The 20,024-nt window shown below is 35.4% G+C and overlaps 1 protein-coding gene across 3 annotated transcripts in view; it reads right to left on the bottom strand.

Annotated features, from left to right (window-relative positions):
• LOC149076163 (fasciclin-2-like) overlaps positions 1-9,526 on the bottom strand; it is a 190,896-nt gene extending 181,370 nt beyond the window's left edge. For all 3 annotated transcript variants that reach the window (XM_089243714.1, XM_089243713.1, XM_089243712.1), the window contains exon 1: positions 9,210-9,526. In XM_089243714.1, the coding sequence (XP_089099840.1) occupies positions 9,210-9,255 (46 nt within the window). In that variant the 5' untranslated portion in view covers positions 9,256-9,526. The remainder of the gene's footprint in view (positions 1-9,209) is intronic.
• Positions 9,527-20,024: the final 10,498 nt, after the last annotated feature.

Below are 20,024 nucleotides of genomic sequence, written 5' to 3' on the forward strand. Positions count from 1 at the left end.
TCAGAAACATTTTTTGATCAGTATTGGCACCTAAAACTTTTTTTATGTAGATACGGAATTTCGGGCTGAGGGCAGTATACGAAATGTTTTGCACGCCATAATCCATTTTGCTTATCGAGAAACTTCTGAAAGTGGTATTTTAACTCAAGTAGAGAGTGACGGCAGTCTCTCGATAATTCGAGGAGGATCGGACCGAGGGCACCTCGGATTAAGTAAACAATTACGAAGAAAACGGTCAAACTTTTTGCACATCTCTCGGCGACCCCCGAAAGTTGAAATGGTATTATAGGCTTTATAGACTTCATTCAAAGGAGTCTATAAAATCCACGTATCAGAAGACATATTTCAGGGCACTTTTTGCCTTTTACCGACCTCAGTTGTACGTATTTTTCTTGCCCTGCGCATAGGCGGAGATAGACTTGGAAGTCTGGGGGGAAGGGGCATGATGATAATGTCAATTCATATATACACATATACATTATATCTGTCGACTTCAATTTTGACGCTGGGGGGGGTGCATCCCCCCCAGGCGTATCTCCACCCATGGCAGTGCGCCAACATTTTTTTGTTGGGTAACTTTCGTTTTTTGTGAATAGTTCGTTTCTTTTTTTTTTTTATTTTGATTTTATATTATGTTCCCTCCACTTCATCGATTCTTTAATATAGTAAATTATGTCTCTGACCTGCGACTTCTTTTATTTTTCTTCCTGCTCTTCTGCAACTGATGTAATTGGTAAAGAGTGAATAGCAAGAGCGCGTCTTCCATTGTGGACATCCATCAACAGTCACAAGCTGGATCGCACGATAAAACGGTTGAAAAATCGTTGCGTGTAGACACCCCCAAAAAATGACACGATTTTCAGACCGGTTTGGTCCCCCCCAAAACGGACGACAAAACGGTGCGTGTAAACCGGCCTTATAAATCCACTAATTACGCCTCTGGTTTCACCAATTTCGAAAAGAAAACGAATAACCAATAAGTATTTTTGAATTCAAAATGTAGTCATGGGTTACGCAGTTGAGTGTTAATTTTTGGTCGCGGTAGGAAACTGGTTACTGGTTAAAGACCCCCCCCCCCCTTGCCCTAAGAACCATTTACCAAAGCACGCATAACCCTAGCATCATAAAAATATAAGAACCACCCGTATTTGCATATAACACTTTTCTGCATGCACAAATGTGTTGGAAATTCCCCCAGAGGAATATTTGTGACAGATCATTAATGTCTTTCAGCCGTGACTCAAGGTTGTATACTTAATTTTTTTTTTTAAATGTTTCTCAAATATATATTTCTCATTTAAAATGTTTGATTACTGAAATTAGGTCGAATTAGACTACCCATCAGGGAAAAACCGTAGGTTGAGAACCCCTTTGTTTAAGGGGGTTCGTGTAGTAGCAGTTCAGAAAACGAACGGTTGTGAAAGCCTTGCAAGCTTTCCAACATGTTTTTATTCGGAATGTCATCGTCCTTATTCTCCAGGCCAAAAAGCTGCGAAATATTGATAATAATCGAATACGATTTGAACGATTTTAATTTGGCAGTCGATAGACACGTGATGGACAAAAGTCAAATGCAACCATCTAGCAAGAATTCTGTGAGCACCACGGTGCCCACCGCCTATTGGAACTTGAATTTCGTGTGATATACCTCTACCCTAAACAAACACCGTGAGGTCGAAATAATTGTTTGAACTACATTACACAGGTGCCTAAGATCAACCTGTAGAATAGAGTGTATACAAATTTCCTGGGCTCACACCCCTTAAATGCTTTCGCAGCTCACTGATTCTCTCTCAAATGTTTTTAAATAAGTTTCTCCAAGTAGTTTCCCAGAAAAACTTAAGTCATTCTTTGTTCCAGGGTGATTACTTCGTTTACTTCATTGGGAATTCTTCCACTTCTTTTTCCACAGACCTTTGGCCCTCTGCTAAAGGTAAAGAAAAGAGGGCGCGGTCAAGTACTCTGCTTGTGTCCGCCCGCCCCCCAAATACAATGAGGAGAGAAAGACATTTCTTCCAAGGTATTCTATTGTTGTGGCCATTGAAAAAGATGGCTTTCATCTCCCCATCAACAAAACAAGCCCAAAGAACATTATCGGTTGCATTCGAGTGAAGAATTTCTTTTTCGTCCTTATTTTCTTTTAAAAAGCCCATTTTGGTCAGCAGAAAATCTCGTACCTGCAACATGACCGTTGTCCTTGCGGCAAGGACGTTCAAACACATGTGGATTCAAAGCATCATTACGGAATTAAGACTCCAAAAAAAAGTCAATGATAATTGCTATACAATGTAGACAATTTGATTTTGCGTAATTCAAGGTTCAAGTTACGTTTGAATTACAAAAAGATATTTTTCCTCCATAAACATTTTTGAAAAGGCTTTTGTTCATAAATACAGTAAAAGTCACACACACATACAACGGCAATATAAATGTAACATATATCTGGAAACTTGGGAATTTTTGACGTTTGCAACTTTCCATTGCAGTGATTCCCAAACGATGCACGTGAGATAGGTCAAGGTGCTAAAAAGTATTCTGGGGGATAAAAATATATAAACAGTAATTGGGCTGCGATTCCCAACCAGTGCTTCACAGCAATTTGCGCCACCGCACGTAACAAGTGCTTAAAAATTAACGGCTGTCACGAGAGTAAGAATTTTCAAAAGTTTCAAAGAAAATTTTGGAATCCCTCATCTGCAATAGTGTTAACGCATGGGCCCGCTTAATAACTGGCCGGGACCCGCATATGCATAGGGCAGTGGTTCACAACCTGTAGAAGCCCACGGTCCGGTTTCATTTATTTTTGTAATTGTAAGGCCCGGCCGAACACACGAATATAAGAAAATGAACAGAGAAAAAGGAAGCGACCAGTCACTAGATGCCCGGAATGGATGTCAGGGCCCAGTATCGGGCCGCTGTCCGGCGGTTGAGAAACATTGGCATAGGGCAGCCTCATGGTTACGAAATCTTGTATGATTTTCGAAAGTATGTAAATGATCCGTCGTGCACTCAGCGCTTCTGCTGGTTTATTCGATTAAAAAAAAAATTAAAGTAGTTCTCGCAATTTATATAATGGGGATACATGAACTTTTCTTCACCGTCTGAAGCAGGCATAGACGTACCGGGGAGGGGGAATGTTCAGTATTTTACTGCAAAAAATCCTACGATTTCGGCTCAGCCTCTCCCTCTCTCATGGACGAAAAAAAAGGTGAGGATCCCAAGACTCCAGCCAAGAGATCCGGGACGACTCATTTGTCTTTTCACACTAGATTCCCAAAATGGGCCCCCCCCCCTCCTGAAAAGTCTGACCATGAACATACTAAAATACCAGCCGAAAATTTTGCGATGTTCTGCAACGAGCCCTCAGCTGACTGAAAATGTTCTGCGGTAAAAATTCGCATATACATAATAGCGTCTTTCTACACTATTCTTAGAATTCTTCCAGATTGTTCTGCAACAGCACTGGTTGTTCTGCGACGTACGTCGCACATTTTGGCACATTCTGCTTTGGGGGGGGGGGGGGGGGGGCTAGCTTACACAAGCGAAAGCGTCCAATTCATAGCTTAATGATTTCACTCCAATATGAATATTTTATTATGTTAATACGCCATCTCAGGCGGATTCCAAATGCGTTTTGCCACCGAGAAAAGGGAGAGGCTTGGTTAGTTTTATTCGACTTGTAAGAGTAAATACTCTAACTGCTGTCATCAGTTATATTTATTCTCGATTGCAGCTCTTGAATGTTTTTTTTGTTTTTACAATGTAACTCAGAACACCCAAAAGGAATATTTTTTCTCCCTATGGCCTACAGAACTAAAAATGCAACAAGTGAATCCTCGATTATATGGAAACAATACATCATGAAGATAGAAAATTACGATTTTCTCCATTGCCACTCGATTCATCATCTTAGCTACCATAAAAATTGGAAAATATCGAAGACCTGTCCGTGGGAGGGAACGATTTTCACACGTTATATAGAGCTTCGATCGAAAGTGGCAAGTAAGTGGTAAGTTCGACCGATCCATCATTAAATGGTAGTTCATCGATCGAAAGAGAAAAAAAAGGAATGAAACTTTTCTTCTCATTTCTGTAGAACTAGAAAAGTTACTCAACACAATACATACACTGTCTATCCAACCAATGTTGCTTCTTTTTTTTGCCGTCATCGACAATAACAAAATGATAGAAAGACTTTCCATCATTCGTTTTCGAGATGAGCCAACTTGGTACGCATATACAATTCCATGTGGAAGAGGAAAACAGAATAGTCGAGGCAATACAATTACATTCAAACTGACAAAGACTTCATGTAGTCATGATGCGATTGTAGCCGCATTATTTCATCGACAAGTCAGGCTATTTTTTTCCCGAATGGACGTCCGAAAACACAGCAATTGAAAGTGCTATAGTTATTTTCTGAATTAGAATTACTGTGAAACCTCGCTACAACGGTGCTGGATACAAGTAGTTAATTGCTGCATGCAAGAGCCCCAGAATTTGTACATTATATAGGTTCTTGGCAAAATCGAGAGGGGGAAAAAAACATTTTTGAACACTGGAGAAAATGCTTAAACAAATCGATGTTCGATGTAACGATACATTTCTCTACAACGATATTTTTCCAATTCTTTTTTGGAATCGCCTTTAGTCTAATGTTAAAGTACTCTTGATACAACGATATCTTTTACTACGATAAATTCTCTATAACGATTTTTTGAGAGATTTTTGAAACCGCTATAACTTTTTTTTAATATTTTTGCTCAAAATGGTTTTTAATTTGATTTTAATCACTCATTAAGTCACTTTTTTTAGTTCTGAACGAAACCGTGCCAAAAACATCGACATTTTGCATTAAAGCAGCGGTTCTCAACCTGTGCTTCGCGGCCACTGGAAAATAAAATGAATCAGTAAATTTGATAAAGCTAAAAAAATACTATTATAGCCTGTAGGGCTCCGCCATAGAAATTATATGCTAAAAGCGAAAGAAAGTTATTGCTCATTTCTTTGTAAGACACATTGCTGTAAAACTTGTTCACAGGGACAACGCATCGAAGTGAAATTCATTAATAAACTAGCCAATTATAATTTTTTGTGGCGAATGAATACGCAAAAGCGTGTTTTCTGGTGGTATAAACAATGCTGATATAGACAGGATGACAACAGCAGCATAAATTTGATCACGTAAAAATTATGTTGCTTCTCAATATAATGATAATTCCCCCTACATTTTTTCTTTTGTCTGCAGAATATCGTTACATCGAGGTTTCACTGTACATATAAAATAATCGTGAGAGTTTTGAAGTCGAACAAGCAGCACATCTTCGATACAATGTTGATTATAATTTGTCCCGGTGGATTCACATGATGACTATTGCTGGAGGGCCAGAAAAATCGGCATAGTCTTTTTCCCAAGAAAAAGAGTCCTAAATAATGTGGTCCCCCCCCACCACCCCGACTTTTCCGTGGCTTCATGATATCTTCCGAATATTAGAATAGAGATTATGAAATCAGAAAATTTTGTGTCATCTCTTGACTCCGCTTTAGCAAGCACAAACCCCGAAAATTTTAGGCACCAGTGCAGTGTTTCAATGTTCCAGTGATGGTGACCTGGCGCTTGAGATGTGTCTAACCATGTGCCACTCAACATCATTGTTTTTCGTCAATGATTTAAAATATCCGATACAACAATATTTTTCAGCACTTTTTCCTGTGGTGTTTGTGGTACTTTTCTGAGAAATCTTAAAATTTACGCTGAAAAATTCTGAAATTTTTCTCATTCTTGATACCGATAATTATGAGAATAAAACGTTTTATCGAATGACTTCCTATATCAGCTGTTTTCAGCCTGTGTTACACGGTCACTTCAAGTAAATCACATAAATCGGTACATTGGGTGAAAAAAAAAACCAAGGAGCTTCCGTCATAGATATTAATTCCAAAAAAAAGCTCATCGAGTCAAAAAGGTTGGAAACCACTGGTCAATACTATTAATAATCAGCTTTCATTTTCAGAGTTCCTAGAAGCCTTGGATCCTCACCAGTAGGCTATGTTTTTACCATCAGTATCCATAGTAAATTGCAAATATAATTTTTGGGATTGGAATGCTTAAATATGTTAAAATCAAACGTTGTCTTTCATGCAAAAACTCTTGTAATTTACTTAAACGGGTCATAAAACCGCATACATAGATTTCATTAATTCGAATTTCATAGGTGTATTCCGCATATGAAAAAGGCCTCACCGTAAAAGTAATGAAAGTTTCATTCATCTCTGCATCATTACATCAAAGTGACATAATTATTTGTTTCCGACTGCCGTTGTAATCGAGTTTTACTGCTATTTGATGAGTATTTTGAAGTATCTAGTTGTGAAATAACTCGATCCCATTATAAGATCAATATTAAAGAATCTAAAAGAATAGTTCTATTCATTGAGAATCAGTTACAATAAAAATCATTCAAAAAAAAACCTGTCCGAAACAGAGAAAAAAATGGAAATGTGGAGCATGTGTGAAGTGAACAAACGAGGACCTGAAAAAAAAACAACCCATTTTTTTAAACCTATTTGTGGCACTCGTAAGCAATTATTCATCATGAGGCGAAGAGAGGAAATGTCGTTAATTACCGCTACTACCGTGAGAACAGAATGGGGGAAAAAATTCATTTTTAATTATGATGAAAGATAACGATCACAGCTTTGATAATTATTCAGAGATTTTTCATTTCCCGATATTATATTTGCATTTCTGTATACACCTATAGAAAATCAGATTGAACGGAGTTGCTATCATAAAAAAATATATATTTGTATCCTCTACATTTTCACGATTATTATTTTTCGTATAATTTTTATCGCTATTTAATATCCTTCGTTACTTGAAGCAAATTTCTGGAAGTTTTCATGAATTTTCCACGTCTTAGGCTGGTATTACACTATAAAAATTTGATAAAAATTCTTTTATAAAACTTGAAAAATGCAACCAATAGGTCGATCAGTTAAGTTCGCTCGAATGTAACAGATGTGTTTATTGGTTACATTTTTCAAGTTTTATAAACGAACTTTTATCAAACTTTTATAGTGTAATCCCGGCCTTAACGACACGAAATTTACAGAGTTGACCACCTGTTGCTCTTTCGCGCGGAGAGTGATTTTGTGTGTAGGAACGCAAAGATTTCGGAACATGAATTTTCACGCGGGGTCGCAAAGATCTCGAAAAAAAAATTCGTTCTTATGTTTTTCCCCAAAACGAACCTCGCCCAGTGAAAGAAAGTGAATTGTTATCAGTGCAAAAACGGTCGCCTTTTCTTATCACTATTAAGATAAGGAGCTCGACAACCGCACAAGTACCTGACAGCCGTTGGTTGCTACACGGCGTGATCTAATAAGAGTGAGTGTGTAAGTACATGTACAAGTCCTCGAAATGATTCAGGAGTGAAACAAAAAAAAATAGGGAACAAAAAATCTAAAATTCACACGCGAATGTTATGTTAGTTAACACGCGGTTGCTAATAAAGTTCGTGTATAAAGTATCTAATAAACAGACTTAAAAAAACTTGCACCGTATTTCTTAGAATATTTGCAGCTATACTAATATTTTTTTTAAATATGATTCAGTTTTTTTGTGCTGAATACATTAATACGATTTTCAAAACATAAAAGTATAATTAGAATCATATAATCGATCAAAAAAAAATCGAAAATTTTATAAGTAATTAATATTTCAGTGCATTTAACCTATTCAAAAATAATTCTGGGCATTCCGTAAGTATTTCCGCACAAATTACCCTCAGTAAAACTACGAAGAAACAATGATAAATTATAGGGTAAATTACACTGATACGGCGCTTACATTAATCTTATGAGCACAATTATATATTTTTTCACGTCAAGGGGCTCACGTCAGTAATTACTCGTAATGCTTTTTGAGACTATTTAGAGATTTAAAACGTCATCAGAACTTTTTGAGTATTAGTAGCTAGGTCGTGTTTGATTTTCCACCACAACATATTGGCGTATTTTACGCTTATTAACAAAAATCCCGATATCACTAACTCCTCAGATTCATTCTACCGCTTACGTTCATTTTACGCATTTGTCGCATATAAATTTAACAGGGATTCTCTATCCGGTTTCACGATTTACTAAAACCGTAGGTAAGTCGGGAGTTTAAATCATACCTGTTGAGCAGGAAATTATTGCGTTAACAATCGATTACCGGTGAATATATCCAATCTTGTCCCAGTAACATGTTCCACCATTATAGTTTTCTAACTTTACATTAGACACTCTTGAAAATATCTGTGAATGAATCACCACGGCACGACGCATACTTTGAGAAACGGCGCAATTGAGTGTAAATTATAGACTAACGTAAAATCCATGGAATCCACAAGGGCGGAGGCGACAATGCTACAGCCCGTGGGCTTAGAGATGGTTCTGATCATTTTTGTTTTTTCACGCTATAAATTCACTACATTTAAGGTCCATGAAACATCTGACAAGGGGGCCACAGCAAACGATCCCAACCTAGAGGCCCTGCTTCAGGATTTAGGAGGCATCAACACTATGAACATTGATTAAGTGATGCAATGAAATTAGCATCAAAGATTAACACCAAAATCCACGTCGTTTCGAAATAGTTCGTGAATTTTCAATGAAATAAATATCAAGAGATCACCGGGTTAAAAATATGCATTAAGAGATCGATTAAATTTTATTGAATACGCTCGAAATAAATTTTATTTTCCGATGATAATGAAATCAGTATACAATATAATTTTCCGAGATGAATTTAAAAAAAAAAATTCAAGTACAGAAAATGACCCTCAATGTATTAAAAACAAATCCTAAATGTTATTTTAATATTAAGCGTATCTAATCCGAATGCGAGAAAAGCATCTACCATGTAGACTATTACACCAACGAGGATAAATAAATAAATTTCAAAAAATACCTCAAAAATATACACACATTGAATATTATAAATAACCAATTATCCAAGTCGATTTTACAACTTAAATAATAATTATTTCATCATAAAGGAACTTGAATAAAAATATTTTAATATATATATTGGCATATTATTTATAAACTCGGAAAATATATAGTTTAGAACAGAATATAAAATTATGAATTTAGAAAAATTAATTCAATTTGAAAATCATAAAATTTCAAATGAAAAAAAAAAAAATTACAATGAAATTTACCTGTTAATACGAGAAGAAAACTATCTATCCTTCGACACGGCTTCATAATTTAGCTGGATTTCTTCGAATTGAAAAGTTTTGTTTTTCGAATGACGAAGGAAATTAATGTTTTTTTTTTCACAGCATCTATACCAACAATTTTTTTTTTTTTTCCGCTCAGATGGAAATTTTCTAACGACGGACGCACTTGTTGTAAAAAGATGAAGACACGGAACAAGAAGAGAAGAGAGAAATGCAATAATAACTTATATTCGTAATGATATCACAAGTTGAACACGCGCTTCAAACCTTCCACGTTGAGATCTGGTGCTCGACTGGCTGAAAATTTTGCCGGCGGAGGCACACCAACCAAAAGCGAGCGCTGCGGTCCAAGTTCGTCTCTTCACGCATCCGCGATCATCTCCTCGACGCATCCGCTCAAAAAAAGTAGTTCCTCTCCTCCAGTGTTGCGTTATTATTAAACGGAAGAGGGGAGAAAAAAAAATGACATTCAATTTCATTTTTATTTCCATCTTGTGTGAAGGACCGGTTATTTGGCAATCGGAGCATCAAGATGATCCATTTAAAATAGTGCTTCGTGTCATTTAAAATACTAAAGAAAGATATGCAGCAGTGCATCACGGAAAAAACCTTGACAATGGAATCCAGGACTCGTTTATATAAGATTAAACGATTTATATTCCACTTCCATGTTCCGCGTGGAGCGAATTTCGCGCTACACATTAGGTTTTTTTTTCAATAATTAATTTTTTTTTCTCTTTCAAGACATTACAAGATCGGAAACTGATATTGAGAAAAATATATGAACTCAAGATTTCAGGAAAAGTAACATTTATTAAGCCTCATTTCTATCAATGTCTCATAAAATTATTGCTAATAAAGAGTTTAGTTGATTAAAGATTCTAAACTATGATGTGAATTTTAGCAACGATATTTTTTGGAAATTTTCGAGTTTTTTATGAATGTCGAATCAAATGTATTATCACGTCACATCTCGAATGCCTAAAATTTTTTGTCTCTGTGTATTCGAACACTGTCAAAAGAATGAGAAAATAATTTCGTTCTTTTCTCCAGTGTTGCGTTATTATAAACGGAAAAAAGAAAAGAAATGAAATTCAAATTTACTTTTGTTTCCATCTTTTCTGAAGAACCAGTTACTTTTTTTTTTTGGCTTTCGGAGCCTCAAGATGATCCATTTAAAAAATAGTGCTTCGCATCATTTAAATACTTGAGAAAGATATGCAGCAGTGCATCACGAAGAAATCTTGACAATGGAATCCAAGACTCGTTTATATAATATAACGATTTATATTCCACTTCCATGTTCTGCGTGAAGTGAATTTCGCATTACGAGTTGGGTTTTTTGTCAGTAATTAACAATTTTTTTCTCTTTCAGCACTTATAGGATCGAAAACAAATTCATATTATTGAAAAAATTTTCGCGGAAGAATTTTTAAAGAAGTTTTCAAATAATGTATTGTATTAACCGTTTATCGTCAAATGTTCCCTATTAGGAACGTCGGTTTCATTTGAGATATGAGGTTTTAAAATTAATTTACAAAACAAAAACTTTGTTCGTTTCAGCACTTATGCGTCATAAATTTAATGTCTAAACTACCTAATTTTGTAATGTGTTCCGCTTTTAATTTCAATGATGTTTGTATGGATTGATTGATGACCGCTCACGCCCAGAGCTGTTGTGCAGGACAAATTTATCTCTTCACCTCCTAGGAGGTTGGGTCGTGTCGGAGAGCATCTTCTACTTATTCAACAAACGAAATAATTATAATTAAATAATATACATTCTATGGAAACAATCCATCAGAAAACGTTTTGCACGATAAATGTTTCTATGGACATGAGCAAGTCCAGAAAACACACAGTAATTTTTTTTTTCATTAATTTCTCAATTGGTATTCGTAAATAAAGCAACCAGAAGGGGAAATAAAAGAGAAAAAATGATACATATACATTAAAATTAGAATTTGTCCTGTAAAAGGTTTAATTTAAAATAATTTCAGAAAGTAACATTTCACACAAGATTCAGAAAAAAATAACAGTAAGCCTAGTTCACAACAGTTCTATCATTGTCTTCAAACATTTCCGTAAATGAGTGAATTATTAATATAGTTATTAACGATTCTAAATGATGATTTATATTTATACAACGTATTTTTAAGCTCGAGGATATGAATGTCCAATCAAATTTATTGTCACATAATATCTCAAATATCTACCAGTTTCTTTTTAAATTGCGTTTCTATATATGGAGTCACCATAAAAAGATACGCCACAGAAAAATGATTTTTAATGTGCGATTATAAAAGAAAATATGAGCGTTCTGATAAAAATTTCATTAAATTCAAAAATTCGCTACAAAGAGACCTAATTAACCTTTCAACTGCACCTACATTACACAGGAGCACCAAAAAGAGTGCTTATCCCGGCTGACAAAGAGTCTAGTTGTGGCCCTGCAGCTAGCCACTGAAATAATCTGAAACGTGCCGCTAAGTGATTCGATACTTTTTCGCGGGCCCACTTGAGTGGTTTGGTTATATTTGTCATGGGCCATATCAGATGACTACGAGAGCCACATTTAGCTCGCGGACCATTGATTGAGCATGTATGTCCTACATGAAACTCAAAACGAGCACCCACATATTCGAAACACTTCCGTCGCCCCTTGTGTCAGGCACGGCAAATATTCTTTAACAGACAAATGCCTATCAGCACTCGCGCAGACACGATAGATATGTACTAATTCGTACTAAGTAATGAAGATTTTAAAATATGAAAATTCTGTGTTTATAAGTTCTCAGTACTAAAAATATCTAAGTTCAACAGAATAAGGCCTCTAAAGTTCACGAATAAACATAAAATGATATCGAAATAGACGCAGGAAAAATTAGAAAAGGCATTTGAAAAATAGGCAAAAAAAAGACATTATGATCTTTATTACACGCTTGAACTTCCGTGCTCTAGTAATGATAATGTAATAACGAATAATCCACGTAAATTGCGAGTAATTCACATATCGTGAAATTATTTCAAGATTTTCTTCTAGAAAAGAAAACGATAAACAAAATATGCAATTTAACTAGTCAAACTCAGTTATAATGACGACATTGGTCACACCTCGATCATAACGTCAATAATTGGTGGTCTGTGCTAATTAATTAATATTCATAGAAAATATTGTTAATAGACTTTGCTTATAACGTGGATGAAAATGCCTCAAAATCGGGTATAACGACACATTTTACATCGTTTTATGACATTTTTTGATACCTAACTTTGGAAAAACTGATTTTTTTCCATAAGTTTGGTGCTCCGACATGCTTCTAATTAACATGATCCGGACATTACCGTATTACTGAAATTACTGTATGACCCGGACGGAACATTATTGTATTTTCGTCCTTTTAGACTTATTCCATTACAAAAAAAATGCCCCGTTTTCCCCGGTTTTTTTTTTTTGGAAGAAATTCACTTTAATGGTACTAGAATCTTTACTAGATTCAGAGATGTAGGTATTTTTGGGTAATTTATACATTGTGTAAAATATGGTTATAAATATTCTTCTCATTTATTGGTCATGTTAATTTGGTTAATTTTAATAGGTTAGCATGTTAATATTTTAATTTTTCCCCTGAAATACAGTTTAAATCACTGCATATTTTCTAGTACTCTATTTCTCGCTAAGGGTTATTGGTTAGCCATATTTGGCACTTTCTCTGATAGCTGGTTATATTTTTTGGTGAGAATCGGTGATATCTCGTATTTATGACCCCAATTTTCTCTCGATCGAATATGATCACCCTAATCATAATGAAATAACAACTTCTTGCACAGAATTTTTATTGCATCTGATTACATTTTCCGTCAAAAAAAAAAAATCTCGAAACGACATATCGGTTATAACGACAAAAATTCACGGGATATTTGATGTCATTATAACCGGGTTTGACTGTACTTAATTTTTTGAAATCGTTACTTTCCAAAACTTACTGAATCCAAATAAATAAAGCCTGGTACAAAGCAAGACCAAAAATCTAAGAAAAAATTATTTTTCCTCTGAAAAAAATCTTGTCCACGTAATATTCTCTGTGAAATTCTAAAATAAAAATCGTCCATTGCGGTTCCCGAAAATAACTGGCTTTTATCGTAATGAAATCCATCCACTAGATTATCGTTATCCGTTACCACTTGTAATCACCCACAAGTAAATGTTGAACTAATGCCACAGCAATGGCAAGCGATATTCAAAATCGACATCATTCCCAGAGAGAGAGAACGAGATAAAATCACGATCACACACTAAACATATCGATTTACGGTCACTTTAAAACAACGATTATTCATCAAAATGTATGGTTTTTAGCTCTTCGGCGAGATCTAATCAGATATCGGACAGTTATTGGTTCGCAGACGTCCAGATCCTCTCGCTCTTTCTCTATCATAATGAGGATGCGGTTGGGATAACTAATAGTAGGACAAGTTGGTCGGACATTGCACAAACAACCACGAAATCTTTCATATCTCCCGTCCAAATTCGTGATATTAATAACGTTTTGTATCGATAACATTTTCCACGGAAAAGCTTCAGTTGCTACTGTGAAATGTAGAGTTATTAAATACCGCGTGAGTTAGTGATAAACCGAGGAGGTTTGTCCGAGTTCTCTCGAGTCTGTGGTTTCATAATAGTTGATGAACGTTAGTATTATATATATGATATTAAATGATTCTTTTGGGTGAAACAAATATATAGTAGCAAAGAAGAAATAAACCACTTAATTACATGATAATAGAATGTGAGTGAGAATATTGTGTGGTTTGTATAACTCACTTATCATTTGAACTATGTATGCCAACGGAAACGGCTAGAAATGGACACATTGGATTATAAAACGTCAATTCAGTAATGCACTCGACGCTTGTTATAACAACCATGCGACCCAACCGTTCCATTACAGCGACCGAAATTGATGTCTCAGTTTTTTTTCTTTTCTTGTTATTTTTTATCTACTATAATGGCCTAAAACTTCAATTAAATACAACGTCCAAATACATTTCTGACCCATCTCTTATTTTTATTTTTTTGCAAAGAAATGCTAAAAATTCCATAATTTTTCGTTTGCACAAATTATATTTGACGTTGGCTCTTGATATTAGGGTATTTGGTACATAGGTGAGTGCATGTAAATCATCCTTTTCATCCGGAAGCGGGCCTTCAGAGATCCAAGTGTTTATTGATAGATAAAGGTGGGCATTAAAATATGCAGAGACTTTCAGTTGAGTTTATTCTGTTGCTACACAGTATTTCAGGCTCTAACCCAAATCTAACCTTGTATCATACATCATTTACACCTTCGGCTTGCAAGTATGTAAAGTACAATATTTTCTATTTGCCACGTAGTGGGGATCAAAGGTCACAACCTACTTCGAGCTATGCTCATCATTGATGGCCATCGGAAGAGTACCCGTATTGCAACTTTGATGTGAACTTAAAATCAAATCTCCGTAATTGAAGGGCTTGCAGCAAGAGCCATTTTTGACATTTTTAAGTTAAGTCCACTTTCTTGTAGGAAATAATATTCACTTAGTATAGTTAATGCTAGATGAGGGTAACTCCAGCAGTTAGTTCTTGTGTTTCCGAATAGATAGAGCTAATATCATCGTAGCATTGGGGTAAGAAAGGAGTAAAAAAGGGGCTGACTCCCCCCCCCTTTTTGAATGAAAAGGGATGGAAGAAAATTAAAACTAACCCCTTCTTAGAGATATAGATGGCTTTTTTCTCAGCCAGACATATCAAGGAAACAGTTATTTTCCGGATATTATGCTGAGGTGAGCTCGGAAAGAAAAGTCATCACGTCTCCGCCGGGACTCGAACCCAGGCCCTCTTGCATACCGGGCAAGCATGCTACCATCTACACCACTGGAGACACATGACTTCAGCGCCTCACGACACAGTGCGTGAAATTTGGAAGGCAGATTCATGTGTCTCCAGTGGTGTAGATGGTAGCATGCTTGCCCGGTATGCAAGAGGGCCTGGGTTCGAGTCCCGGCGGAGACGTGATGACTTTTCTTTCCGAGCTCACCTCAGCATAATATCCGGAAAATAACTGTTTCCTTAACCCATTCTTGCTGCAAGTTTTTTCAATTTTTAATGCCACTTGCTTGGGGTATTTAATGGGAGGGGGAGTTCATCAATATACTACTATTACTAATGCACCTCGTAACCATTCCTCCGAGGAATTTTTTCTGTGGTCCGAAGCCTACAGGAATTCCTCCCTTGAGATTGAAATAGATAAGCGTTATGCGGGTTTCATATTGTGGTGGTGCTGCCATCTTGCTTCCATATTTTGAAGTGAAAATGGCTGATGCCTGAATTGTGGTGTTGGGTAAGTATCCTGTAGAAAGTACGCCTGGTCTTTGCGGAGCGACTTCATCAAACAAGATACCGGCTCGCATTCTTGTCACGAAGTCCATCAAAACATACTGATTGCACTTCGCGAGTACGAAATCAGACTCAAACACCGAGCGCTCTTGAAAGTGTTTCAGTGAGCACCATGGTACTCGCGAGCAAGCGGTTGAAGCTGCTGGTATATATCACAGTATATGAATGAAAACCAATCGCTATCGATCGTTTTACATTAAAAAAACAAACAAACTCCCGTTTAAAAAAAAATTGATACATTGAAGAAATTTCATCCACTTTCATCATTTCATAAGAATAAGAAAAAAAATCATTACAATTTGAAATTCGATACGAGTTTTGAATCCACGAATAATTTTTAAAGACATCAGTTAGAAGGAAAAAACAACATACACTTGCGATAAATCAATATTTTTGCGAATGAAAAATAAAGTATTAATTATATTTCGCTACACAAATTATAATTACAATTTATTTCTTCTTATATACATAAACCCCAATCAATGTATCTTTCTAATGCATGTTTCCGATTCAACCAAAAATGAAATAAAATGTATGCATAATTACTTGGATGGATTGTGGTTTAATATATTATATTCAAGAATATATTCATTAAAGATATATGATGATAATAAAGATAATGAAAATGTAAAATTTATTTAAATTAACATTATGCAAATAAATTCCGAGCTCACTGAATATAAAGAAAAGAGTTCTTTTATCTCTTCGATGCTTATATAAATATTCCACTTTCACAAGCAATTAAATTTGCTTTACATTACAGATTTTCGTATATTGAATATGTTTATAGAACGGTACATATAAACAAGGTGTTTCTAATCCGAGTTCCTTTGTTCTGAGCTGTCTACAACTGTAAATATTTTCTCATTAATAGCTATGAAATTTAATGAATTTCTTCAAGGAGAGAGATTGGACAAAAATTGAAATAAAAAAAAAGAACTTACATATTTCGCTGATAGAGAGCCTTTTCTTTAGGGAAAAGTTGCGCACGGGTAATTTATGCAATCACATTAACCGTCGTTTCAATAGCAGCTTAGCTAAGCATCTGAGATTACGTGTGGCCCTGACGTATACAGGTTGCCAAAGTTAGGCGTGCTTTCTGTCTTAGCGGTGCTGCCATCTTGCTTCCATTTTTTGAAGTGGAAATGGCTGATGCCTGGATTATGAAGTATCGTGTCGAAGGTCTGCTTGCTCTTGCCGGAGAGACTTTGCCGGAAATTTTGGCTTCCAATTTACACTGCTAGACCAAAATAGAAAATAGAAGCCCCCTCCTTCGATGTAACACTTTATTGGATCCCCCCCCCCTTCTTCCTCTCATAGGACAAATTACATCACATATTCATTCAAGCCTATTTTTCTTTGATTGCTGTTGTCAAGTTCGGAATAAAATAATTATGTGTGATTCGCTTTCTTTCACTTTTTCTTCCAAATCGAGTGCAGTACTTAGGTCTATCTAGCGTTATTAATTACTATTTAGTGTTGCGCGTGAATTTAAATGCTGTCATCTATTTTCAAACTATGAGTGAAGGGATTCAAATATCTGTACCGTTGTAGGTCTGTTGCTCTCTGTGGCGAGAATTTTTTTAACGGCGAAAAAAATCATCTCGCATTCACGCCTTGAAGTTGGGAATCTCAGGAAACGAACTTCAGCGTTCAGCCGACTATCACTGTGTCACCCGTAGGGTTCGAACTCGGGCACTCGCGAGATCTTCAATATGACCACACAGCGGCTGATACGCTTTCTGAATATTTGTGCATAAATAAATAAAGTGATTCTCACGTATTCCACAGAGATCCGAATCATTTGGCCAGGTAATTTGTTAGTGCTAGTAAGCATCCAAGCCTGAAGCGATATTCGAGCCCACAGTCAGTCTAGCTCCCAAACCGCTCGACTGCCAGGCTGCAAGGAGAACTTTGGTTTTGGAACTTTATGTTTTGGAGAACTTAGGTTATTCATTTCGGAACATGACATTTTTGTTCTCAGTTCCCCCCGCCCACAGCTTCGTTGCTCCTAATCCCGTTACGGCTACAGACAGCTGAAAACAAAGGGAATTCAAGCACAGACATACTTCTATAAAATTATTTTATCATATCTTCATTTTGAACGTCTTCGTAAATTGGATATTCTAGGATGAATAGGTACTTTAGTCAGAAAAGTGAGCTTTTTGCTCCACGTAATTCCACACACATAAAAAATTTCTAGAAATTTTCTATAGATTCTATAATACAACCGGCAATTATATTGGAGAATGTTCTTCTATATATTAACTTGCGTATTATCTTTTCTCTTCTGGTGCCACTTCATTAAAATATCCGGTTCAACGATTTAATTGACGACAAAAAAAAAATATTTTTCTCCTTCATTGTGCCAAAAATAAATAACAAGTTCAAAAATCTGGGAACGAGTCCCAAGATTTTAAGTTTGTTTTGCTTTTGTTCCCTTATTTTATTTGTATTTTTTTGGCATCAATCCAAAACGCTGTTTTTGTTGTTTTGTTGAAATTTATATATATATATATGAAGAAGAAGAAAAAAGATAAAATAATAATATAAAGCGTCAAGACGAAAAAAATCAGGAAAAAAAAAGTGAAAAATATTTCTTAGATACGGGAATATTTCGTGAACATAAAGTGACAGAACTGCCAGTCAGCAAGTCTTTGAGAGAAAATTTTCCACATTTTTTCGTTATTTTTATTTCTTTTGCTCCTGAAAATAAGGAGGCAAAACTTTTCTAAAGTGTTGATTTCGCAAAATAATAATAATAAAATAGAAAACCAAGTTTTGTTCGCGTTTCTGACTTTATTCGCTTCACTTTTTATGTGGTGTTTATGAGAAAATAAGTTTTTTTTTTTTTGTTCTGTGTTTTTGAATGACTAGTTCGTAGCGTTTATTTTTTTATAAATCAAAATAGTTTCTGTATTGAATGGTTTGAAAAGAATTTTATGACTTGATGTTTGTGACTCTTTGTATATCATATTCAGAATAAAATATTATATACTTCATTCTTTATTTTTTTTTTTATTTATTTCAATTTCATTTTAATATACGAGATGAGAACTATTGGATGAGAGAGAGATTAATAATTTAAATTATGTGATGATTTGGAATCTGAAGTATTAATTATGGTGTTCATCTAAACCAGTGATTCCCAACGTGGGCGTTAACGCTCCCTTGTGGGGGGGGGGCTATGGAATGTTTCAGGGGGCGGTAGAAGCTACGGATATAACATAGGATCCTATGGGTTAGATTGCGTTCGGGGGCGATGGGACAAAAAAATTTCTGAAGAAAGGTTGGGAAACTATGATCTACGCTTTGATCTAAGCTAAAAGGCCGAGAACCGATACGGTATTCAAACTTGACACTCTCCGGCGGGACATGATCTGATCAGAAGGAGGTATATTTTGAGTGAATGGGAATACTATGTGATTTTTTCTGGATTTGGTTTGGAGACAATATTAAAAATAAATAATGATAAAGAAAAACGTGATACGAGGCTTTAAAACGGAAACTGGTATAAAAACTCAACGAGTTACATGGAAACATTTTTTGTTAATAGTTACTATATTCCTTGTTCCGATAGTTTAGTTTTCAACAAATCAACGGATTTTTGTTTTCGAAAATGCTTCAATAAAAAAAAAGTACTGAATTAATCAAAATGTTGATTTAAAATAAAGTGCAAAAGTATAATTTCTTGAGTTAAAAACAAAGATCAAAGCAGCAAATTAAAACTCGTGAGAGATATTCCAATGATATGAGATATAAAAAAACGCTGTTAAAAATTTCATTATGACTATGATATAAATGTAAAAAGAAAAAAAAAATTCACAAGCGCTTTTTCATGTGCAAACATTGTTGGTATTTATTCACTTGCAGAGAATTCAGTCAACATGACCATGGACCAACCTATTTAACTGTTTGTAATAAAAGGGTTAGCAGCCAATGTGGCATTGATCGCAAATATGATCTTGTTGCTAAAGATTTTCAGGTAACGAAAATGTAGAATATGCGCAATAGGATGAACGGTAGATCGTTTCCTTTCTTCCTAGTGAATGTTCCTTTGGAATATAAGGAAATTACGAATATTGTTGATATTTCTAAAATACCCATTCACCATAGAAAGGTGCAAAGTCAACAATTTCCCTCTACAACATCGAAGCTGTCTGACCTTCGGAAATTCTTCGTATTCATTATATCGACCTAAACTACGATGAATCGAGTCAAAATTCTCAAAATATTCAAATGGTGGGGATTAAGTAATTAAAATATGCAGAAATAATTGGACCTGAAAAGCTGATAGAAGTGAAAAAAAACAGGAATGCGAGTTTTCCAAAGACACTTCGGTGAGACATAGCAAACCG

This window comes from Pholcus phalangioides, unplaced genomic scaffold (assembly GCF_987345545.1).
Source record: "Pholcus phalangioides strain wild (caught in Gottingen) unplaced genomic scaffold, Ppha-v1.0 ptg000015l_1, whole genome shotgun sequence".
NCBI lineage: Eukaryota > Metazoa > Arthropoda > Arachnida > Araneae > Pholcidae > Pholcus > Pholcus phalangioides.